This window comes from Aythya fuligula, chromosome 11 (genome assembly GCF_009819795.1).
Source record: "Aythya fuligula isolate bAytFul2 chromosome 11, bAytFul2.pri, whole genome shotgun sequence".
Lineage (NCBI taxonomy): Eukaryota > Metazoa > Chordata > Aves > Anseriformes > Anatidae > Aythya > Aythya fuligula.
In genome coordinates, this window is record NC_045569.1 from 13,179,810 (window position 1) to 13,205,230 (window position 25,421).

The 25,421-nt window shown below is 39.4% G+C and overlaps 1 protein-coding gene across 4 annotated transcripts in view; it reads right to left on the reverse strand.

The window, feature by feature from the left end:
* Positions 1 to 25,421, reverse strand: part of ARNT2 (aryl hydrocarbon receptor nuclear translocator 2) — a 107,466-nt gene that overhangs the window by 64,205 nt on the left and 17,840 nt on the right. The window contains exons 1-7 of one of the 4 annotated variants that reach the window (XM_032194624.1): positions 24,201 to 24,284; positions 18,216 to 18,327; positions 12,001 to 12,048; positions 8,897 to 8,941; positions 8,741 to 8,785; positions 6,006 to 6,219; positions 3,512 to 3,725 (exon numbers count right to left, since the gene is read on the reverse strand). In XM_032194624.1, the coding sequence (XP_032050515.1) occupies positions 3,512 to 3,725; positions 6,006 to 6,219; positions 8,741 to 8,785; positions 8,897 to 8,941; positions 12,001 to 12,048; positions 18,216 to 18,325 (676 nt within the window). In that variant the 5' untranslated portion in view covers positions 18,326 to 18,327; positions 24,201 to 24,284. Of the gene's footprint in view, positions 1 to 3,511; positions 3,726 to 6,005; positions 6,220 to 8,740; positions 8,786 to 8,896; positions 8,942 to 12,000; positions 12,049 to 18,215; positions 18,328 to 24,200; positions 24,285 to 25,421 lie in introns of those variants that run through there. The other 3 variants (XM_032194623.1, XM_032194625.1, XM_032194626.1) reach the window with 3 other exon arrangements.

Consider the following 25,421-nt stretch of genomic DNA (forward strand, 5'->3'; position numbering starts at 1 on the left):
TACAATAAACAAGCGGACAATTGTTCCATTTCCAGGGAAAAATAAAATCTCCAAGGGTATAAAATGAAATAGAAACTATCCATCCTTCCCCATATCCTGAGAGTTAAAAATAGAGCAAGCAATTAACTCTGCAAACAAATCATATTTTTTAGGCTGCAGTTAAAGAGCCACTTTAGCTTGGCATATGCTTTTATTGCTCCTCAAGTCCTGTCCTCTCTTTATCCGGAACTATTCCCTGCTTCTCCTTTGCACTAGCACAGAGTTCAAGTAGCCCTATGATAAGGTGGGCCAAAGAGGTATCTCTACTAAAACCAAGTTGGTTTTTTCTTTTTTTTTGCTTAGGTTAGCTCTCGGCTGGGCCAGCCTCCTTGATGTGACTCACACTGTAGTACCACATAAATGGCAAAGTAATAGAGGGTGAAACGAGGTGAGGATTGCATAAGCTGGTACGACTGCCAAAGAAATGCTCATGCAACCACAGCCCCAGTCTTATTCCTGGGGGCAGAAATGTGAGAGGGAGACTGCTTTCTCCACCAGCTCATTCCGTCACTTCTCTCTGGCAATGGTAGCCTTACAAGTTCTCGGGGTCTGAAACATCTTCTCTGTATAACAGGATTGCTAAGAGGTGCTGGGTTAAAAAACAACACAGCAATGCAGTGGTAACAATCAGTGTTAAGAACAAACAGACACAGAGGATGCTGCTCTGATCCAGCGCAAAGCAAGTGATGGTTCTTTGACAAGATGCTGTATTTGTTTCCTCAGGTCAAGGGTTGAAGGAGGAGGATACAGGGTTGAGAAACGGACCCCAAGAAGGTGAGGAGGAAAGCAAAATTAAGAATTGTAAGATTCATTACTCTTTCACCTGAAAATCCCTTCTCTCTAAGTAGCCCCAGTGTTCAACAGCCAGAGGCCGCTAAACGATGGGGGTTTTCCTGCTGTTCAGGGTAACCTTCACTTTGAGTAAGAAAATTAAAAAATAAAAATAAAAAATCAAATGCACAGCTGGCTGGCTTGCACTTATGCTGCTCCTTCAAGCTCTGCGTTAGCCTTTCTTTTGCATGAAACGTAACTTTCGAAAGCCTAAAGAGACTTGAGGCTGCCCAAATGGTTACGTAAACATTGACTTAAAAGAACTGCATTTGCCTACTTGACTTTTTTTTTTTTTTTTTTTTTTAAATGTCACCACGGCACTCATTATTTCTGTTTACTACCAGCTACTCCTACCTGTTACAATGCTTCTACTCTGAATATAGCTTGTGTTACAGGAAGGGAAGTGGAATTGGTTGCACAGGCTCATGAGTGATACTCCTGAAGTCCGACTGTATGCTGCTTATAAGCAAATTGATGCTTAGCTGACAGTCCTTAAAGAGGACTGCTTCTCTTATTTAATGGTACTTTGCAGGAAATACAAGTCAAGGAAATACAAGTTTAATACAACAAATTGAAACAGCTTTTAGTTTTATTTATATGCTCCACAGACTGACAAAACTACTGTTAATGTAAAAATAAAAATAAAAAATGTACTTCATCAGTCACATCCTTAAAACAAAAGAGCAGGATTATATGATGATGTAAATTGGTCCATGCTATTTTATTAAAAAGCTAGAAAAATTCAGTAGACACCTCAAAAACTTTTTCTTTCTATTATGATCTTACAGGACATGAGATACATACAACTATATGCCTATGCTTGATTCAGAAACAGAATTACTCGGGGGTGATTATTGTGTTTATGGCTTGTGAGACATTTAGGCAGCCAAAAAAATTGCACCGTGCAAGTAACCACAACAGGTTTGCAAAGGAAAACTTGCACAAAGTATCCTATATAGTTAGGACCAATTATGCACTGTTATTTGCGCTTGCTTGAAACATCTGCAGTTACACACACTCTCCAGTTCCTAAAAAGCATCCTTCTACATCCAGCCTATCTGCACACCTTAAAGAGTGCAGTTCAGCACCCTGGCTCTAAACAGGCTGCTGTTTGCCGCACACCAGGAAAACTTTCAGCTGCCCACGTACGACAGTTTTAAGAGCCTTCTGTAGCAATCTGACAACTCTAAAAGAATCAGACAGGAAAAAAGATTTAGCCATCCAAGCACTATTATTTGAACTTCTCTTTCCACTGGCTAAAGATGGATGAAGTGTAAAAGGAAAGCTTACAGTTAAAGCTGAAAGAAATACAGAATTGGACTTTCAGAAGTACTCTGTGTTTGTCTAGTCGTGCTCCAGTTTGAGCAGGTTAAGCCCACGTACCAAATGAGCACTTTAGAAAGTCTAAGTGTGACCATTCGTTGAGGTTCTGGAGTAATTGCTTCTTAGAGGAAGACGGTACGTGCATTAAAATGTATTGCATACTATATAATAAAAACCAGTCATTGTGCTCTTCTGCAAATATCACACATACATTTTAAAGTGGTATGAAACTCAGATGTTTTGCTCTGCACAGGTTCCCCTAAATGTTCTCTTGGGTTTGATCCATCTGGATTTTTTACCACAGAATCTTGCTTTGAGTTTCCAATATGAATACGGGAAAGCTCTGCCAAAACCACATCACATTCAAACCACAGGAAACCATGAAATTGGCACTGTTTTGACATGGAAGCTGTAAACAGTGTGCAGGTTCACTCTAAACTGGATCACTGTCCTTTGAGTTATGAAACACAACAAAACTTCCAGCAAGCCAGGTCAGAATTCTGAATTATTAAAGCAAGGAGAAATTACATGACTTTTGCCTCGATCGGGATTTAGTTATAAATATTTTTTTTTTCTTCATTTAGCTATAAATGTATTACATGGAAGAATAAAATGAGAAGCTGGGTTTCCCCCTTTCCAATTCTGAGTTAAAATAGGATTTAGTTATTTCTCATAGCTCTGATACACAGATTCTATTAAAGCCATGATAGCTTCCTATTGGGAAGTCTTGAGCGTGAATAATTGTAAAAGCCAGAGTTATACTGTGAATATTATTTAGTTTTGTGTGTCAAATGATACATAGTCAGCTGTAGCTAACTTACCACATTGCTACAGGGGCAAGCCTCTTGTTTAAAATCCACACTAGATTTTCAGCTGCCAAACACTAGATTTTTTTTCCTGGATTCCCGTTAACAAACCACAAGGAACTTTTATGAAAATGGAAAAGTCTGAAGTATGATTTTTGCCTTCAAAATAAACACTGCCATAAAGCAATACACTTGTAAAGAAGTCACAAGTTCATTGAGGATGAAAGGAAAACAATCCAGATTTCCAGACTGAAAACAATTCAGCTTCCAAACCTACCCAAGCCAGAAGTCTGAAAGGTAGACCTACATGGTTTGACTAAAGTTGAATAAATAGGAAACAAAATGTAGTGATGCAAAAGATGACTTAAATTACAACAGTGCCTGCAAGAGAAAAAGCACTCTAATCTTGCAGAACTCCATTTTTACCAGATTTGTAACAACAGGCATTTGAATGTCAGAAAAACTCTGCAGGGATCCATAATGCAAAGAACCATACATCAGATATATCTGACCTGTCATAGAGTTTTCAGATGTACACAGCTGCTCCCGTAGCTTTTCCACATCATCTGGGTGAACCTGCTCGTACAAAGTGCTGCCAAACCATTCAGACTGAGGCTGGTTCAGCACAGGAGTCACAGAATCGGATACGTAGATGACTCTTCCAGTCTCAGCTGCAACTACAAACAGGAACCCATCTGCAGCCTCCAGGATAAGATGTTTCAGTTCCTTTCAAAGAAAGGATTTGATTAGAAGGCCAGCAAGAAAAGGGAATTAAGTAACACATATGTCACTGCCAAAGAATATTGTTTTCTTGTGACTTTAATAGATGAGCACAACGTTGGGAGAATTTTTTATTGTAGTATTGAAAAAAAAAACACATCCAAATTAGCAGCAGAATATAAACTGCTGACCTTAGTAACAAACAATATTGTTTTCCTTTATTGCCTTTGATTTGGTGATCTCAATGCACTTTAAGAAAATAAACTAAAACTCACTGCCTGGTGCATGATAGATATCTAATAATTTTTTTTATAAAGTTATTTAGGAGTACAAACAGAGGAAATGAAGGGCTAGAACTCATATGGCAGACCCATCCCTTAATTAAATGACCTGGATAATTTAACTGGAAAGAAAACAACAAGACTTTTTGTTTGTTTTCTTTTTTTTTTTTTTTTTTTTTTCTTCTCCTCCCCCTCAGGATAAGTTCTGTTTGTAAATTAAACAGTCGGTGGATAAAAGACAGAAACTGTAATGGGGCAAGGACAGGAATCCTCAGCCTCCTCTCCTATTAGGATGCCCAAGCCATCACACAAAAAACTTATACTATTTCTTGCTTTCTTTTTCCAACCTGTGGACACAAAGCTTCTGAGACCCAAGATGACTGCAACACCCTTGCCCTTTGCCGTTCTTTATGTGGTCTCCTGCTCATTGTCCTGATCACTTCTGCCTGAGACATAGCACCCAGAGCCTCCACTCCACCTTGGGATCAGAAGTTGGGGGACACAGACCTTTAAATCAAGGCAGTTCTGTCCCTCGCTTTCAGACATTTGGTCTAGACACCCAATATCTTGAATTGCATATGCAAACAGCTCTTTGCATGCATCACACACAAACACTGCCTTTGGTTAACAGAGCTTGAAAACTTATGATGTGAAAAGATGACAACTGTCTCCCCAGTTCATGAAAAACAAGCTTGCACAGCCTTTGCCTGGCGCCTTCAGCAAGTATCAGGGCTTACTAGAATACAGCAGTGAGTTACTGCATCTGAAACTCATATAGGGAGCTTCCTGAGCCTCATTTCAGGTTAGATAGCACAGCATGGCTGGTGTGAGAGTGGCAGATACTACCTGATAAGGTGAGGATCAAAATCTAATTAATTCTACTAAAGCCCAAAAGAAATGGATAATGCATCTGGAGAAACACTTAACAGACTGAAGATTTCTGCTGGCTTCTTTACTGTAGAGAAAGCACATCACTTCTGAACCCCTTAGTACATTAAAAAAAAAAAAAAAAAAAAAAAAAACAACAACAACAAACTCTCACTGCAAGCTGGCTGCACTATACAGAGGACAAGGAATATATAATTAACTGCTTTGAATATATAATTAACAAAAGATAAGCTTTGTCATCCTGCAAAGTTTAAAAGCCAAGTTGCAAGGACAAGTGAGCAAGATGCCCTACCAAAAGCCAGTTGAATGTCAGTCCCTCTAGAAGCATGCTTCAGGAAAGCCAGAATAAGTAGAGATGTGAACACTCAGAGGTCAGCAACAGCTGCTGTTTCTTTAACAGAAAGAAGTAGTACCTCTAGCCATAACTTACATGTGTAAGTACTTACACTGTTCAGACCACAAAAATGCACATTACACTCATTGGACTTCAAAAACAAAGGTGGTAGGAATTTCCAGTGCACTCTGTTAAGCACAGGTTTTCTTTGAAAACTGGGTGCATGTTCCCTCCTCCTCCATCAAAAATGTAACCTCAGCTGTTACAGATGGGATTCATCTCAGCCCAGTTCAGCCGCCTTATGTTCAATGCAACTTATGCATTGAAACTGAATTTTTGAAACATTGAAATTTTTTAAATCTTCCTATAAACTAAGGATGGAGAGGCAGATTTTTGCAGATTCCTCTCTATCTTTTCTAGAGAAACTGTGTTAGGATAGGAGGAACCCAGTCCTAGAGATGAATAGTCATCTCCAATGACAATGGACTGCCTGTGATTTGCTTTTCAGAAGGACAGACCTCAATGTTAAGTACCCCATGCTGTGAAAATGGACAAGAATGTCCATTCTGCAGCTTCAGAGCAAGGGATCTCTCGTATGGTTATGATAAAGTCCAAAAACTCACAAGAAACCTGTGTTCATTTACATCTTGATTATTTAGCTTGTACCAGTTACTACTCAACAGTGAAGGGTCAAACTGAGACCATACTCCTCTCAGCACTTCCTCACACCACTGAAGACCACAAACGAGAGAAAACAGCTATTTGTGGAAAAAAACACACTACCTGTTCCGTAAGAAACGAAGGCTTGTAAGCTCCATCAGTAGATTTATTTCCAGTGCCCCTCATTGATTTCATGTGTGAAACAGCCATCCGAAGAATCGTCAGCTTGTCAGGTTTACGAGCCAACGCACTACAAGTGGGTACCATATCAGACAGTTCGGTGATGTACTGTGTCATCTTATTTCTTCGGCGCCTCTCAATTTCACTGTGATTCTCCCTGATCATTTAGAGAAACACCAAACCAACAGAAAAGCAGACAGGATCAGTGTAAGAATTTCAATCAGAGGTAATAAATCATAATACTTCACACTTGTTTTGCAGCTTTCCCTCCAGGAGAGCAAAGTACTTTACAAAGCTAAGCACTATTATCTCTCAGTTTATAGACAGAAAATCCAGGCCACAGAAGGATAAATGTGAAAAGAACCCATATTTCTAGCCTATTTGTTTCTGGCCTTAATCTCTTAAGCAGTTTAGTATCCTTTGTTGAAGAACTAATAATGGAAGTAGAAAAATATGAGGTACTGACACCTGTCAACTCCTGCCAAATGCCCAAATTTGCTACAGATGTCCTGCATCTCACAGCTTCCAGTCCTTGCTCTAGGTGTTGGCTCTGCTTGCAAGAGGCCTCCTTCAGAGGAAAGCTCTCGCTAACAACTGGATCATATCAGGAGTAAGAGTCAGTTCTGACTGACAGCTAAAAAAAAAAAAAAAAGCCTACACCCACAACCACCCACTTAAGGACAACATAGGTCTCCAGTCCTGTAATGCTTTGTGGAAAGTCCCACATCCCAGTACAAAGCCACAGGCCTGCAGGGAGATGCTACAGGCCTACAGGATCAGACAGGACTGGGACTATATATGGTATAAGAGTACATACCAAAAAAAAAAAGTAAATAAATAAAATGAATACAAAAGACAGCAAGTAAACATCTGGCTTGTCAGACAAAGATCAGAATTTATGTACAAGAACAATCTAACACAGCAGGGAAGTAACAATGACAGTACTTGATGCTGCCCCGCTTCAGGCTGAGCTCCAGTGTTCTCATCTTTTATAGAAAACATATGACTGAGCTGGTGAGCCAAATCTGAGAATGCTCAAAACTGACAGTCACCAAAGTCTGCAAGGGCTGAAGATCTGAGAGTTCAGTTCTCCATTACTGTAAATCACTACTGCTTGATCGCTATCAAGGAATTTCACCAATAAATGCAGAACCGAGAGACAGTCCAAAAGGACCTAGAAGACTTCTCTGCCTAGTACTTATATTTCAGATACTGTACCTGTCAGGTGGCAGCTAAATAAAAGTACACAAGAGGTATGTGATGCTTCGGATGTCAAAGCAGCATCTTCCACTGATTTCAATGAGCTGTGCATGGCATTTTCTTGTGGGATCTCTGGCTGATCCAACAAGATGTGAAAGGTGATCACATGGAGAGTCCACCAGCATTGGTCAGTATAGAAACACAAATTTAAAAGAAACTGCAACATTCTTTGGAACTGAATGTTATGAAGAGTGATCATGAAAGGCTTAGCACACTTTTCAACTACTTTAATAATGGAGCCCTTTCTGAAAATGCAGAGAAAAATACAAGCTATTGCGTGCTGCTTCCTGAAATAGTGGAATGCATGGGCTTGCCCTGCTTTACAATGTATATCCTCTCCCCTGCACACACAGGAGTTTTAAGTATAGGGCACTGCATCCAGAATTACTAAGTGTTAGGGCTCCATGCTGTTATTATTCCTACTGATGCCTATGCTTACTATATCTACACTCAGGAAATCCAGGTATGGATCCCAGCAATGATAGCCCGTGGTGTTTTAGTACATCACAGAATCCCTTAGCTAAGGTCTCTATTGACTTGCTGTCTGTTACAACTTAATAACAAACCTCTCCATTTCAAATGGCTGATACACAGCCTTTGTGTGGGTCTGCACATATGTGGGAGAGATCACTGTCTGCGGGAGTCGGACTGTGTACATACAAACAAGTAGAACATCTTGTGTGACAGTGTGCATGTACATAAGAACATGTGTGTTCAAGTCTTTATTACATGACAATAAATACAGACAAGGGGAAGAAAATGCATTTTTACACGATGAAAGCTTGGTCTAAGTTCAGCATTTTCTCAGAAATGGTGGCTGAGAGACAAGAGAGACAAAGAACACACATTCAACACATATTTTACATTTATAAATACATATTTCACTGTCTGCCACTAAAGTATTTTGATACTAATGATCATTATAAACAACCATTATAAGGAGTAAACAGACTGCAGGACTTCCTGAGAAGAAAGAGAAGAATATCCAATAGTCCATTTATTTCGTTTATGATCACAAAAACTAAAAAGTATTAGTATGTTAACCAATTGGCCATGAAAAGGTTCAACCAAACAAAAAGCCTGAAACTTTCCTGAAACTAGTTCAAATTTAAACTCTTAAAAGAAAAAGATGGGCTGTGCTCCTTTTCCAAAAGGGCCTGCCCAGGGAACCCTGGCATTCATAAACATGTGCAGGATGATGTCCTAATTCTGTCAATTCCAGCTTTGTTTTTGCGTGGATGTTTTGGAGGCACATTACATTTTGGGAGATCGTGGGAGCTGATCCAAACCCACTTTGGTCCAGCGTTAGTGTTTCTGATTTCAAGCACTTTTGGATCAGTCAATCCTTCTGACAGTCAGAACTGCATCATATAAAATAAAAATGGGGGCAAACCATTTTTGATTTTCCTTTTTCATACCTGGCCATCCTTTCTGTGTCAGCAGTACTTTGATCATCTTCCCACCTAGAAACAAAATAACCAGCTCTCTAAGCTAACGCACAAATACTGAGACGTTTTGGATATGACCATTCCCCTCTTTTCTCTCAGCAGAAGACCTCTACGGAACACGCCTACCTTGCAAACTTTTCCTTATCACCAGAGATTTGATCACCATCATACCTATAAACAAAAGATAGCAAGTAAATTCACAAGGGTTATACATTGCACTAAAGTCAACACACAGCAGAAAGCAAAGAGGTTCACAACTGCAAACTATTACAAATAACAGCAAGAAATATGAGGGCATGAAAATAATAAAGCAAAGAAAATGTGGAGTTTAATGAAACTTCCAAGCCATGCTGATTCAAAAACTTCATTTGTACATTTAAAACAAGTTGAAGACATATTTCAGTGGATTTATGCAGACACTCCGACGTACACTTATTGCTTGGGAAACTTAACAACCAGCACCATTACGGAAAACACCACTGAGCTTCTATCAGCAGCAGCCCATGAAATATTCATTGCTGTGTTGGAAGTGAATGAGCTGTATCTTTCCCAGATTGCAACCACAACTCGCTCCTTTCAGTAGAGGGCACTGATGGTCTACAGATAACATGGGAGGGCACAGACACACACTTAAGTGCAATGCAATATATAGGGATGCCTTCAGAAAAAAGCTCTGGTAGGTATCTATGATGTACCATCTGTTGGCAAGACTGTCAGGCAGATGAAACTGCTAGGTAAATAGAAGTGAAATTAAAACTGGCATAAAGATCTAGAAGTAAACAGTTATCTCATTCCCTCCCAAATCAACAGAAGTTAGATGCCCAAACAGGTACTCGTGGTGTATCACTGTCAACTTTACGGAGGAAATTCAGATCAATGGGACTTCAGCCCCACAGGATTGAATTTTCACTGCTTCTGAAGTGCTGTTCCAGAGATGGCACCAATATGATGTTTTACTAAAAAATGACATGCTCTTTGTCCTTTCCCTTCCCTAAAAAACATACTAATCCTTCAAAATTAGATTTTGCTAAAGTAGTTACAAAAGTGCATTTTTTGCATCTTGAAAACAAGTATCTTACTTTTGAAGAAACCAAAAATGCTTTTTTCCAAAATGGAAAAAGTACGTTTTTGAAAATACAAAAAAAAAAAAAAAGTTAATGGGTTTTCTACAAGTGAAGAGTATCACTGGTTAAGAACAGACCAGTAAGATTTTGTATTAGAATTATGTCTTTCCAAAACAATGTCATTTATTACTACAGAGAGCCTATGAAGCTTTCACTTATTACTTGATAAGGAAACACAGCATAACTAAGCGCCTTTTCTCTTCTAAAAGCTAATAATTAACTTTTTATCATCTGAAATGAGTTAAAAGTAATTTTAAGTACCACAAACGTGCAAGTTCCTCTATGAGGCTTCATATTTTCCTTCCTCACTGATTCAAACTCTCATGACAAAGCTTAAGTGAGACTTGAGCCGCATTCCTTCCTACATTGTTTTAGCACTAACACCCTCAAAACCTTCAAGTGAAAATGTTACTTTTTTTCCACTTGACCCTGCCCTGAGAACATACTGTGCTCGAACAATTTTAAACAATACAGATTCAATGAGTAATGGCCACATGCCGTTAGGTGAGAAGTCCATGCATGTGTCTCCAGGTGACAATGAGAAGTCATGCAGGTACCTGAGCTGCCTTGGAACTCCCTGAGAAGCAAGGTGTGTTGACACACATGGAGCACCATGCTAACACCACTACTTCTAGTGCTGCTGCTAGGTTATGGATTGCCTACTCATTCTGGTCTGGCTGGCTGGGCTGAAGATGCTGTTGCCTCCAGCTACTCTTTTGTCCCTTCTAGTCTCCACTCTGGGTTAGCTTAAACTTGTAAAAAGCAATTCTTTGCTAACTAACTAATTTTGGCCAACACAAGCTACGAATCAGTTATGTGAGCAGTTTGGAGAAGGGAAAAAGTCCTAGAAGGAGGACAACTAAAAATAACATCTCCTTGAGAGGTCAGCCGTGGCCAGAAGAGGATGTCTGCACATGGCCCTTGTCATCTCTACATTGTTTTTCTTAACCCTCTCTAAAAGCAGAGCAATCTGTTTTGTTTGTTTGTTTTCATATCATTTAAGATTTAAATATCACATTTTGATCTGGCATCTGAAATCAGAGAGTCTTACGCACTCTACACCATACTTCTCCAATAAAAATAATGGAAATATTGGCTTTCCCCACAACCCATGGCTGAAGCAAGGCTGTAGAAAGACCAATTCACGTGCACAACTGTGCCTAGAAACCCTCATGCTTATGCAGACAAAAATCAGATCATATTAATTATCAATCTTGTACCCTTAACACACATCTTCTACCAAACGTTAGACTAGCCCTCAGACCAGGAGTTTTGATGCCACAGACTGGAATATTCTTTGTATAAAAGACACCAGCTAAACTTGTGTGCTGCTGGTCCTGTCCAGGAGGTTATGTTCTGGTGTTGCAACACATCCTGTTAAAACCCTATAGTGACAGCTGTGCTTGAATATGGCTGCTACTATATAGCTGCAATTACAATTTGAATGATCAGCAGTTATCCGTAGGCCTCACAGCATCTATTCTCAGTGCAGCCACTTGGTTTCTAATGAAAAAATGCAAACAGTGTGACTGGAACAAAAGGAAAAGTGAAAAATGACAATGATGCTTTGATGTTTGTTTTTGTTTCTAGCATAGAATATTCCACATTAACATTTATTTTGGTAATTCCTACTATTCAGTTACACCTAATGGTACATAATGACCTTTAATCTTAAAAAAACAACCCATGCCTCTAGGATCTATCAGATTGTCTTAACAAGTAGTTAGTATCTGAACTATTTTTGAAATAAATTTCTTTTTCAGTGGCAAAAAGACAACTTCAGCAATGTCAAATTATCAAAATTCATTTACAGCAGTTGAAATACTAAGCTATGTCAAATGAGAAAAATTGTGATTTTTAGCTGCAGAGTGAAATTATGACACAAACATTCTGTCAGCTTTGTAAGCCAATAACTACATTAAGCAGATTTTTGCCAGTGTGCCTAATTTGCAGAGGAAGCTGGTAAACTGTAACTAGAATTTAGGTCAAGCTGTTGGCAATTTCTTCAGCCCATATCCACAGAGACTATAAAACAGCAGTAGTGGGACAGCTGTCTTTCTCCACTGAAAAAGTAAGAAATTTGGCCAACTCTTCATAAAGGCTCACCTTGAAAATTTGCTGGGCCCTTCCCCATCTTCATCATCGAAATCCATTCTGTAAAAGCAAGATTTTCAAATATGTAATAATGAAATTGGCAATGGCGACATGAACATTCAAGTCAATGGTTCGCAATCTTGTTTGATATATATTTTGACTGGGGGTAGTGATGGCTGTAGACTCATCTTGCTCATACTCTCCAGACCCCCTAAAAGTAGCTTATTAGCTGCCAGGAATACAAAGAACACAAGTTAAAAAACAAAAAACAAAACAAAAAAAAACAACCACCACGAAACAAACAAAAAAAAAAACAACAAACAACACCCTGTTCTGATACACGAAAAAATCCACACTGCTAAAATCAACAAATAAAAGGAAATATTAAACAAATGCAATTCTTGTGAAACAGCCAGAAGTGCTGTATCTCACAGGCCTGATAGAAATCTACAGAAATTAAAGGTAGAGCAGCATGAACTCCCAGCCTCTTCGCCAAAAAGATTATGTATTTCACCTCTATTGATCATAACCATAGCACACTCTTAGACCTGTCCTATATCACCAGTAATTTCACATGAATTACCAACCAGGCTGTAGGTAGCAAGTACCTGGCTGTAGGCAGCAATTACTTTGTAGTATACCTTACCTAGGCCATATTAAAATGACCTGTGGGTCTACTATGCCCCCAACTTACCTGCTTTATGTCCCAGACCTTCTTCTTAAGTAAAAGAGATGAGCTCTTCCTTGTGCCAAATCCTAGCCCTCCAGTTAGGATGCTCTAGGGAGCCACAAAAAGCAAGAACCTCTTTCTTCACTTTACACAGAGACACTAGGAAGATTAACCTCCTAAATTAGTCACCTAGATTACTTTCCTACACTACGCAGCATGATTACCTCCTTCCTGTTGGTATTGTCACTACAAAGCTTTTTACAAAGTATTTTTTTACATTTTTGTATCCCTAAGAAGAGGTAGACAAATATCCTGATTACAAGGGGGCGACTCTGGCATTATGTCAGACTAAGAACCATCTGATATAAAATTACCATATACAATTATTGTGTTAGTGTATGTATTTTAATAAGAAGCTATGTTAGTATGACAGAGACTTGAGCAGTCACATAAATGTAATTCATGTAGATAGGAAATCATTGTTTTTTTTGCAAATGGTTTTGTTGGGTTTCTTCACACTCGAAGCTTTCTAGCATTTCAGTGTAATATAATACAATTTATATAATTAAAATTTTGATGCATCTACTACTTCATGTTAATAATAGATACATGTCATATTAAAGGCAAAACCCTGAAAAGTGACAATATTTAACTCAATATTAAAAAAAAAACAACACTACTTTCCAATTAAAAATTAAGACATACATGCAGAGTATGGGATCAGTGGTGTAAAAATAGTCTTTAAAATTGCACAAACATACAGCAGAATGTGCTCCAGTTAGAGAATGCAGCCTTGCTTCCTAATTTTGATATCAAAGATACATCTGACTCACAGCAATCTACGTACAATCAGGACATGAGCAGCAAATAAGCACAGGAATTGGAAATGGTATTAGAAAAGACAGTAATATTTTCCAGATGGCAATAGTGATTATTCATTTCTAAAGGAAGCAAGGAGAAAACCATTTTCCCAAAAGAGTCTTAAGAAGAGATGCACATTTAATTTGGTTGTTTGATGCAATCATCATTGTCACTATAAATTACATTCTTGCTCACCTAATTATCACCAAACCCAGTTTCTAAATCACTTCCCTTGCCAGTGACCTCTCAGCTGCATTGCGCAGAACAACACCGACCTCCAGCGGCCAGCAACATCTCCTATGCAGAAGCACTAAGCCAGGAGGACCCTGCTATGTGCTGCTAGACCCAAACGTGGCCTTTGGTGCTGGCATCCACAGCCTGGATTTCCTCAGATGTGCAGCAGCACTAATTGTATTTTAACATTTGTGCGTTATCATCTTGTTGAAGCTGTCCTCTTACTTACCTGCTTCTTCCCCACATAACAGTGTGCCTTTATGCACATATATGTGTATATACAATAGCCCAGAACCAACTTTGGGGTTGGGTTATTTCGCTCACAGTGCTTCTGCTTACGCCAAAAATGTGAAAGTCAATGTTAGGTGAGAGCTGTTTCATTTTAAGAAAAGCACACACTCAGGCAGGCACTGGGCTGGCTGCAGCTAGAACAACTTGCAAAATCATCACATCAGGCATATCCTTCCCTGGTTTCACTGGCAACTGAAAAAAACAACTGAGATAAAGCTGGAGTTTCAAGTGTAGGGAACATGGGCAGAAAAAAATACATAGCCATACTATAGGGAAAAGACTTTTCCCCAGAGATTTAGTAAGACCCTGCTTAAATTTGGGATGCAATATTTTTTAATTCATTTTTCTTCATCTCCAATACACTAGGATTCCATACTGGGGTAGATTTTCTTAGCTTCCCGACAAATACTCCAGCTGAGTGCTAAGAAATGGATTTTCCCCTCAAAAATCAAATATTGTCTCTGCTGCACTTTAGACTAAGTTTTATTATTACCAGAATATAATACCAAGAATTAAAGAGAGCCTGATGACAGTTTTAAGGCTCGATCCTGCTGCCCATGCTCAATGCATAGTCCCACTTATTCCTTACTCCCTTCTTACCCAAATGGCTGGCTATCAGCTTCTCATCTCATAAGATCTTGATGGGTTAATACCCATAGGTAACCCCTACCATATGCATAGTAGGCTCATCACTGCAGAAACTCTTTGTCTAGGGTGCAATGCCAGACTGCAGCATACTAAATCTCTAAATAACACCTTTGCTGTGTTCAACTACCAAAAAATCTTGACTTCCTTCCAAATGCAATAATATAAAAAAAGAAGAAATTGAACATGTAGTTCATGAAAATGTCAATACTTGTAAAAATGCAAATATATCTGCCCCTTCTTTGTTAATAAATAAGTTTCCCAATTTCACATTTCACTGTGCAAAATGAAAAAAAAAAAAAAAATCCTCTAAAAGTCTGAAAAAAAATCCACCCTCAGGTTTAAAGTCAGTGACTCTAAATTCCTGCCAGAACCACTCCATCTGCTTTGTAGTAAGGCAAAGCGAAAGGTAAGGAATCAGCTGCAACCTTTAGCTGAACACAGCAGAACACACAAAAATAATATACCAACAAACTCCCCATACCCTGGCAGATAAGATCTGTTCAGATAGAATACATTGCACAGTACCAAAGCAATTGAAGCAACCTCGAAGAAGACAAATGACATCATTTCAGAAGTTTCTGAAAGAGTATCTTATCTTCATTTAAAATTCCCATTAAAAAGAGACTTTAAAAAAGAACTGCACTGTGCTGTTTTGTTTTGAGGAGGGAGCATAAGTCTTATTTTCCTATTTCACACTGTTCTCATCAATTGTGAAAAGATCTGATGTATGAGGTACTAAGTAAAACATATTTTCCTCAAAAGATGTGTGGGTAACATAAATAATGTGACAAAATATTTTTTATTACTGATTTTTAATTAGGAACATTTTCACACAATGAAACAATTCACAATACAAGGTGGTTCTGCACAGATTAGAAAATGAGATGGCAGAGAATTTGAACACAACAAAATAATTACGTAAAAATCCCAAGCAGTGTCAAAAGATGGCTTGCCACGATTATTCGGTATAGGAAGGGTCAGGTAGGAATGATGGGGCAGAGCTGCTGAGATGAGGATGAGGATCTGCACTACAGCCCTTTGTTTGGTGCAAGACAGGGGCACTCAGGGAGAAAGATTGCTGGCTGCTGTCTCTTCTTCCCCAGATCTCCCCATTCTGTGCCTGAGAAACAGCAAGACCATGTGCTCAACTGAAACAAAACCAATGCCTCTGTAAAAGCAAACAAAAAAACAGCCCTTCCTCCCCAAGTACAGATAACCAAGGAGGGCAAAAAAGCGCCATTTATCCTCTACCTTAAACATAAAGACTTCACTTTATGTTCAGTAGTTACTGATCACAGTGATGTTTTCTCTTATGCACTACTAGGCTGTCACTTTTTTTCTATGAAGTGCTTGGTATAATTTATAGAAAGGAAAAATATTTTTCTGAGCTGTCAGTGAAGCTGAATGCCTGCACCACAGAACACCTCCTGGATAGCCAATGAGTTTAAACTGATCTACATTCAAGTCCATACAGCAATTATTCTGCCAGCTTGCCTCAGCAATTATGAGAAAAGAAACAATTTTCAGAGATAACTGGAGCTAGAAAAGATGACTGTGTTCATGAGCTATATTCCTTTATGTCTGACACAAAGCATTCATTTCTAAAATGCCCAAGGATTTAGGTATACAAAGATATATCGCCAGGACAGTAATGAAAGGACCAAGTGTTAGCTGCAACTTTGTTCAAAGAGAAGCTTCAAGGAATTAGACACAGCAGGCATTCTTTCCCTCCAGGCCTGAATATGTACACACTGAACAAAAAAAACGCACCCTTGGCTCAGGCTTGAAGAAGGGTTATTAGTTTAGAGCTACGGTGCACAGATAAAGTACCACAGTATGGATATAACAGCAAATCTGTACTATCTTATTCACTGAATTTGCATATTAAATACATTTCAAATCATTTGGTTTTGCGTTCTTCCTATCCTCCCCCACTCTGGTTCCTTGCAAATAGATTGACGATATTTAAAATGCAACATTTAAAGCAGAGCTTTCAATTAATATCAAGTCAGGATTTAATATAATCAGAAGATTTCACAGTCAGCAGCATCAGCCCTTGGTAACAGTAATTTGCAAACTTGTATTCGTAGTTGACATGGTTTATGATCAAAAAAGAGATCAACTATCCTGCAACTCAAGAGCACAGAAGGTTATACAAGCCATGGAGCAATAAAAATATGTTAATGCTTTGTTTTCTCTTCTGAGGGCAACTTTGAAAAGGCTTTTTCACTGAACAGTTTCAAATTAAAAATGGGAGGGCTGTTAAAAACAGATTTCAGGAATTTTTCAGAGCGGTTCTATACAGTTAGCTCAGCATACGGAAGCACACTCCAAGGGGAAAAACCTCCAAACTGTCCTGCCCAAAGAACCTCCCTCAGAGCAAACACCCCAAGTGCTCAGCTCACACCAGCTCATTTCTGCATCCAAGGCAAGGTCCACGTTCTCCTCTCTCAACCTGTTCCAGGAACAAGACTCCAGCACCAGTACACTTGGGCAGGCACCCAGAATGGGCAGCACGTCTTGGCCAGCCATCCCTAGGGCAGCGCTCACGGGGAATCAGGTCTTCTCAGTGAAGATTTTATTCACACTATCGATCCCGTTAAGTCCTACCACTGTAATATTTAGGGCTAAGTATAATACTAACCAATCTCTTTTGCAGGCACACTTTTACCAGAGGTATCTCAGGGAAAGAATCAACATTACTTGCAATCAACCATTTGTTAAGGAAAAAACAAACAAACAAACAGTATTTTTGGTATTTCTGATAGTATTAGAGAGTGTTTTTCTGCTCTTCTGCATCTCTTGATATGTTTTTCTTCTAATACAGAAGATTACTATCAGCTGCCATGGAACAATGTGATGTGGAAAAACAATGGCTACACCATGCCAACCTTTATATTTGGATAAAACAAATCTTCTTCTTTAGCAGAACCTTCACCTAGGTTAGGAACTCGATTCAGGCCCTTTCTCCCAGACCTGGGGAGACTACGCAGCATTTCCCATGAAGTTTAGGATATCATACACCACAAACTCTGAACAGAGAAACTACTTGTGCTATTTCTGTACCTGGGACTATAAAGAAAACATTATTAACAGAAGGCATTTATTTGAGAGATTCCAGGTCCAATTTTCAGATGAAGCTGGATAAGTCGGCATGTACAAGTAAGAACACATCTTATTACCTTTATTCAAATGATAAATGCTTTTGAGATTAAACAGACATAGGCAGCACACAATCATTACACAAAAAAAAGCCATGGGACCCAAACTCTGTTTCTGGATGCTTTGCCAAATCCCCAAGTCCTTTGAAGTGTGCAAAACAACAAACACCACTCCTATCAGCAAGTTTGATCTTGCAGTAAGAACAGATACATTGAAAAGAAAAGCAAAACACCAGCAACTAATGCCATAGCACAGTTTACCTATATAAACAGTGTATAGTAAAGATACAAATATATGTATATTTCCAGTTGTTCAATACAAATAGTTTCCATTCAGCACTGAAAAAAGGGAAATGGCTTACCCAGAGCGGCGCTTTCCTCCTCTGGAAGGCATGGATCCTGCCATTCTCACCTGTCCGCTTGCCATCGGTGCCACCGGCAAGGCCACCGAGCCAGGAATGTCAGATGCCATTTCTGTAATACAGAAGTAGGGAAAGAGGGAGGGGAAAAAGATCTTTTAATCCATTACCTCCAAGGGGAAACCCACGATGACAAAATTACAGAAAGGCCCTTTCAAACATAAACGGGGAAAAGCTTTCCTTTTTATTTCTAAGCGAAAGCAAAGCTCTCCCATCAAAGCCTAGCAAGCTGTCAGGTCCTTTAAAACAAGTGCAGTTTTGTTAATAACCATTATGTGTGCCTTGGGAGATGGCTGAGAGAACACATCATATACAGTAGGTGCCTCTGCATTAATATTTACCTATGGGATTGTCACAGTTCTGCTTCTCGGAGGGACTGGCAGAGGAAGGCCAACAACCTTTACCAGTAGTTACACTGCCCTGTAGAGATACGTGGGGCTGAATTCACAAGAGAAATGAAGCTGTACAAACTGAGAAAAATAAAACTTCCAGGACTTCCCGGTTTGCCAGAGAGGTCAAGAGTTTAGAGCAGGAATTAATTATTGGGCAATGCTGGTTTTTTATTATTTACATTTTGGTAGCACTCAGTGGACCAGACTGAACTTAGCAGAGCTCCAAGTCTTCCTGTATTTCTGCATGGCACCTTGCAGAGCTGACCTGAGCCTGAAATGTAGGCTGGCACTCATCCCTCTGCCAGTGCTCCAGGATTAATGAGATCCCCAAACCTCAAATCCTTAATCTGAGGAACAAAAACAGTGCAACTGTCTTCAGACCACTACTGGCAAGTACTTCTACAAGCCATCAGTAACAGTCTGGTACACTCTAAAAAAGAAAGATGGAATATAATGTATTTATATCATTTTTTCCTACTCTGCATGTTAAGAACGTTTTGTCTCTGTGCAATTCCTGTAAAGTATGCAAGCAATTAAAACTTTTTAAATGCAGATAAACTTTACTTACTCTGGAGGTAAAAATCTACAGTCATAACATTTAATTATCATGAAAGAAAATGCATCCTCCTTCCAACTTTTCTTTTTTCAAACTTGGCTGAGTATCCGGAGCTACAGATAAATATATTTACTAATGGAAAGCAAATCTGTTCAAAAATTCTGCTATTCTTTCCCAACAGATCAATACAAAAGAACTTCAATTATGGAAGCAGGAATCCATGTTTCTTTCATTATGTCTGTAGAGCACTTCATCTCTGCCGCTCTTTATATAAACCCATTATGCAGCATTATGCATTTCAAATAGTAACATTTTATCTGTTCACTGATTCCATGAATTTCTTCTGGTGCATTTACTTTTATTAACTCTTTTTCAAGCAAAAAGCAACAGAACAAAATACTCATCCAATGTTTTTCAAAAAAAAAAAAAAAAGTGTGCAAGGACAACCGACAAGACCTCTGCCTACATTACCATACCATGAAAAGTCCTGCTGTGTCAAAAGCTTCTGGTATGTGGAATCACTACGTTAACATATATTGGCGTATTTCCATACAAATAAAAGCAAGCGCATCTAAACAACTGGTAAAACACTATTTCCAGAAAAAAGTACTTTTAGTACTCTCATGCCAGTAATTCACTTGGAACATTCAAACTCACATTTCATGGGTATAACCGAAGGTTATTTTGAAATGCTCTGCTGACTCATTTGTTAAAACAGATGGTGAAAACCATAAATCTACCTGCAAAGTGTCCCTACCACTCAGAAACACATTTTAGTGTATATCATTCGGGAGATCAGTTTTTGCTTTTTTTAATTAGTAATCATAAAACAATTTCAAATCAATTGACTGGTATTTTAAGGGACTGAACATAATGCTGTCTTTGTAATGAGAAATTCTTGCAGCCTCCTTTTCCTCAAGGATAAAAGAAAATTGAAGAAAACCATGCCAAGGGTTGGATTCATCTCCTCTTCAAAGTCTGGAAGTAAAGGAGATTATTTAAGTTAACTTTACAGATAGAATAGAAATGACACCATCCTTGCACTACTATGCATCCAGTGCTTAGGGATGTATCTGAATCAGGTTGAGTAGCCCTCTTTTTGTAGGGCCCTTGCTCTTGTCACTGATTACTCAGGCAGACTCATACAGTTCTAATCAGATGTCCAATTTAGGTGGTTGTGGCTAGGCAAAATGAGTTGGGTTTCTGCTCTTATGTTCAGCCTTTAATATGTGGAGGCATGAGAAGAAAGGACAGTTAGGGAATGTCAAATAGGAAGGAAAAAGAGGAACTGCATATTTTTAACAAGAAAAAAGAAAAGCACAGGCAGTGGCTACAGGAATGACCAAACCACAGACTCAGCCATATCAGTGTCCAAAAATACCTGAAAGAAAACATTTTGAAGCATATAATCAGATTGTACCCTGCTAGACAAATGAAGAGTTACTGTGTAGGTATCTTCAATCTCCGGAATGACGCATCAATAAAAACAAAATGAAGAAATCAACTTCTTACACAAAATAGCCTTTGAACATGTCTTCACAATCCTAGGAGAACAAAATTAAGTTGATTGAGTTAACTGCCCTAAGAGGATGTATTCAAAAATTTCCATTTCCAAGATACAAGCACAGGAAAATAAAATCAGGGACTTCACACACATTAAAGGACAGCTAAGAGTGCCTATAGTTTCAGGCCCTTAAAATCAGAAGGATTTCACTTAAGGGAGAGCCAGGTGTGACAGCCCTGCGCGTACAACCATGCATAAGACACCCAATTTACCTTTCCACTTCAGAGCCCACCATGCCAAGGCACCACCAGCCACTGCGTGACCTCTTACAGCTTTCACAAAACCCCAGGGGGTGGATGCACCCTGCTAACAAAAGCAGTCAGCTTTCCAAGCTTTCTTTCCTGCCATCAAATAATTTTTTTTTGAGTTCTGAAGAGGGTGAAACCAGACGGTGGGCTGGGTCTCCCCAAGCCACGTAAGGAACACAACAAGGAAAGCAATGCAGTACTCAGTACTTTGGATCACTCAGTACCCCACCGAAGCAAGCAGGGCAGCAGAGGAGCATCCTCCTTCTATGGTCTCGGTGCACAAGCAGTGACACCAGAGCACAGAAGGGAGGCTCCAGGGGCAGAGCTGACAAAGTGACCCCACTGCTGCTTCCAGTACCCAGCAGAGCATCACCCAGGCTGGACAGCAGCTCTAGAAATGGAAGCACTGGATTGTGGCTGCAAAGTCTCCACTCACAAACCGAGCTGCTCCCTGCCTTCCCCTCCAGGTTGCAAGAACATCTGGAGAGACGATGGAACAGGTTTGAGCTGCTTCCCAAATTATTTCCATCTCTGTTGCTTTTGGATGCTTGCTGATGAACAGATCTTTGATGTTATTTACATTTATAAAAGAGAGTTTTATAAGCAGGATGGGATAACTACGGAATGGGCTGGTAAGAAAAGTAGGAAAGAGATATCTTGGAAAACAAAGGCCAGTGTGGGAGGGCAGAGCCAGAAGAATCCACTAGAATCTATGTCCCTGCTCCAAAAGGAGAGACAGGGGACAAGTAACCCCCCACAGACCACAATCTCTGACAGAAATATTGTCGTAGACGGGTACTCCAGGGAGCTTATTATCTTAAAAAAAAAAAAAAAAAAAAAAAAGTGTGCATTGGTCCAAGACCTAATAACAGTCATCATCAGAAGAGTCAGATGTCATTGTCTTAAGTTGCATGAAAACACATTTTGGGCAGCCACCCAATAGTAAATGAAGTTATTCTGCTGTAGCATAAACTGGTATCAAAGCCCATCACTGCAGAAACAGGTGTCAAGTTGGTTACCCCAAAAAAATAAAGTTAAATAAAAGAATGGACGTGGTCAACAATCAAGAGATGATGTTTCAAGGCCCACATCCACACAGATGTTAATACTGATGCTCACAGGAGGGCTTCAGCAGCAATGAACAATAGGTAACAAACTGTTCTCTTTATGAGATTGGACTGCTCGTGTAGACTTTCCTTCTGCCAACAGAAATAAGACAAATATTGCTTACTTTACCCAAAATTAAAACCTAAGTATAAAAGTATAATGTTCAGAAAGCAAAATAATGTCAGGCTGAATGCTCAAGAAAATCACCTATAACCTTTGTGGCAGTGCTCTGAAAAATAACTTGTTTAAAAGAAGTTCTTTAGCGTCAAACAGAAATTTCTCTTCTGCTGAAAAATGCACACAGTATTTAATTTCAAGGTTAGAAGGTGACCTACAGATCAGCCAAAGAACACGGAAATGCTATTAACGTAGAATTCAGCAAAACACTCACATTTGCAGTGGATGTTCTTCCAGTTACAGACCAGATGACCTAAGAGGCCTTGTCTTATCGCTGCCACGCCTGGGCGCAGGCCTGACTCTGCCATAATCCTCACAGGGACCCCAAGGAGCTGCGCTAATCCTGGGACAACATCACTGAGCATTGTAAAAGCAGCAGAATTGGTCCCTATGCTTCTGCCCAGAATTAAGTTTACTGCTGAATACGTCAATCTCTGCTCAAACTTTTCTCCAGTGCTGTATATACCAGATATATTTATGTACAGATATATACACCAGATACATTTGAGGATTTCAAAATAATTTAAATCTGCAAATGTACATAAAATATAGAGATAAAATACAGGGATTTACTCCCAGAAAGTTCCAAGTTAATCTCAAATTGTTGCAGAGATCTGTACAAAAAGAGCTAGAGGGATTACACAGCAGAAGACAGAAAGCAAGCTAAATGTTACATGGGGATAACTTGGAAGCACATGTGAACCACAATCACAAGAATCACTGGACGGGACAACACACCTGGATGAATCTGGGCTTTCCTCTTGAGTTTGGGAATTACTAAACCATGGTCCTTAAACCCAAGCAGCAGATCTCAAGCCCCAGCCTGAATCCAGAGTGAAATCCAGCTCTATCTCCTCCTGGCTTGCTCACTGGCTTAGACACCTGTCCGAGGAGCAAGGCTCTGCAAGTCCAGCTTACAGAAGGACCTGTTAGCCATGCTATTTCCAGCATGCAGAATCGTGCTCTTCTCACCTACACATGCCAACATTAAACCCACAGCTTACAGGACGTGACAGAAATGCTCTCACCAACTTCAATGGGCTCTGAATCTCTGACGTCAAGTTTAATGACCAGCCCCAGGTCTGCTATGACATGTCAGGTATCACGGAGCATGCTCTCAGCAAGGCTCTCTTATCCTTCAGCATTTACTGTAATTGACAGGATTAAAGTCAGATACCAGCATCTGATTAGACTAACAGGATTCTCCTTATAGAAGGAGAAATGTAACAGATTCCTGGCCACTAATCCACAGAATGACCAAGATGTCAATCACCTCCAAGTAAACATTGATCTAAGGCTAAATACAGAAATACGAATGATCCCTCTCCCTCAAACAGCAACATCCACAGACATTTTAAGTGTTCCAAGAAAGCAGATTTCACAAAGTTCTTTGGAAGCTGCATCTTTCCATGCCCTGAAGTCATTCGGGGGTTAGATGCATCTCAGCAAACAGGTTCTGATTGCAGTCATTTGCAAAGGAGGGTTTCTGCCTAGCACAGAGACGTTCAGGAATAAACTAAATTGTATCTCTTACTTTAGAATATGCCAGTGAACATATGAAGCCATCATGTAGCCAAAAATATTTCACAGAAACACCTATGCTAAAACCAAGCTGCATATTTAATCATTGCTTTTGCATGTTATCTACAGAGATTATAAAACAAGAGATGACTTTAAATGAATATCGGAATTAAAACATTTCATTGTTCCCGTTAACTCTGTTCAATACTGTTTTATTGCAGCTCTGCCAGATACTTTAAATAGACTCCACATCAGAAAGATCTACTGTACAGAGAGGATATGCAGAAAAGCAAAAATATCCCTTTCTACGCTCTCTAACACAATTATCATAGCAAATAAATCAGGAAATAGAATAAATCCCACCTTTAAAGAAGACTCTTTCAAAGATGCTATTTCTTTCCTGTGAACAAAACCTTCTTGGAGAGAAATTTTATCCGCATATAAGAAGTGTCAGAAACCTCTGGGAAGAAATGTAGCAGCATTGGTATTCTGCTCAGAAAATGTCATCACAGATCTGTTTACCTTAACTGTGGACCATGATTCAGCCAGTGACAACCGTCTTGCATACTGATCAATTTATTTGCAGCAAAATTACTAACATTTTCTACTTTAACCATTTAGGTTCTGGAAACAGCTACTAAGAAAGGGAGGGCTTTTGTGAATAATATATAAATTCTACTTCATTTTAAAATTTCTCCTCCACCAAAATCAAAATGCCCTGTACTTTGGGGAGGGGGGTGTGTCTCTCACAATCTCAAAGAAAAATTAGGGCACATTGTGAGGAGTTACTGGAGAAATGCTCCCTTTTAAAAAATTAATATCAGGGATTTATCATCCTTCAGTATCACAGATGAACACTAAGCATACATGAAGGGGGGGGGAACGATGTGATTAAGCTCATCGTTTTGGGACATGGCAGAGACTGTCACAGACCTTTTAAGAGATGCCCTAACTGGTGGTCTGGAGGCCAAATCCAGCTATCTTGTGACCACTGCCTTTGCTGTGACACCAACAGCTGTCAGGACAATGAAACCAATCCAGGAGATATCTATCACATCCCATCGGGTAGACTGGGAGAGTAGCTTGAGAAGCCAAAGAGCTGAAATCCTGCGTGGTGCCTCCGCATTTCACTGCTGTGTCCCAAGGGCAGTTAGAGAAGTCCTGGCATCTCAGTACTAACCATACCTTCTGCATGCCTTGTAGTCCATCGTGGGGATGTGCAAAAGGAGGTAGGGTCCAAAAAATTTACTTTTGGGCTCTGCTTGTGATTTTAACTGATACAGTTTTGGTCTACTTTATGGGAATTCTTCCTTTAGGTGCCCAACTAGTTGTGAAAGAGGGGATGGATACCTGCTTCTTCATTCCTCCCATCTTCCTGACAAACTGCATGACACCATTTTACCTTCTCACATACTCCTGTGTATTTTTCCCAAGCTGTTTTTCAATTTCTCATTCATAATTCTTTGTTATCTCTTTTTGGCCTATTCAGTATTTGGCTTACACAGAATCACAGAATTTCTAGGTTGGAAGAGACCTCAAGATCATCGAGTCCAACCTCTGACCTAACGCTAGCAGTCCCCACTA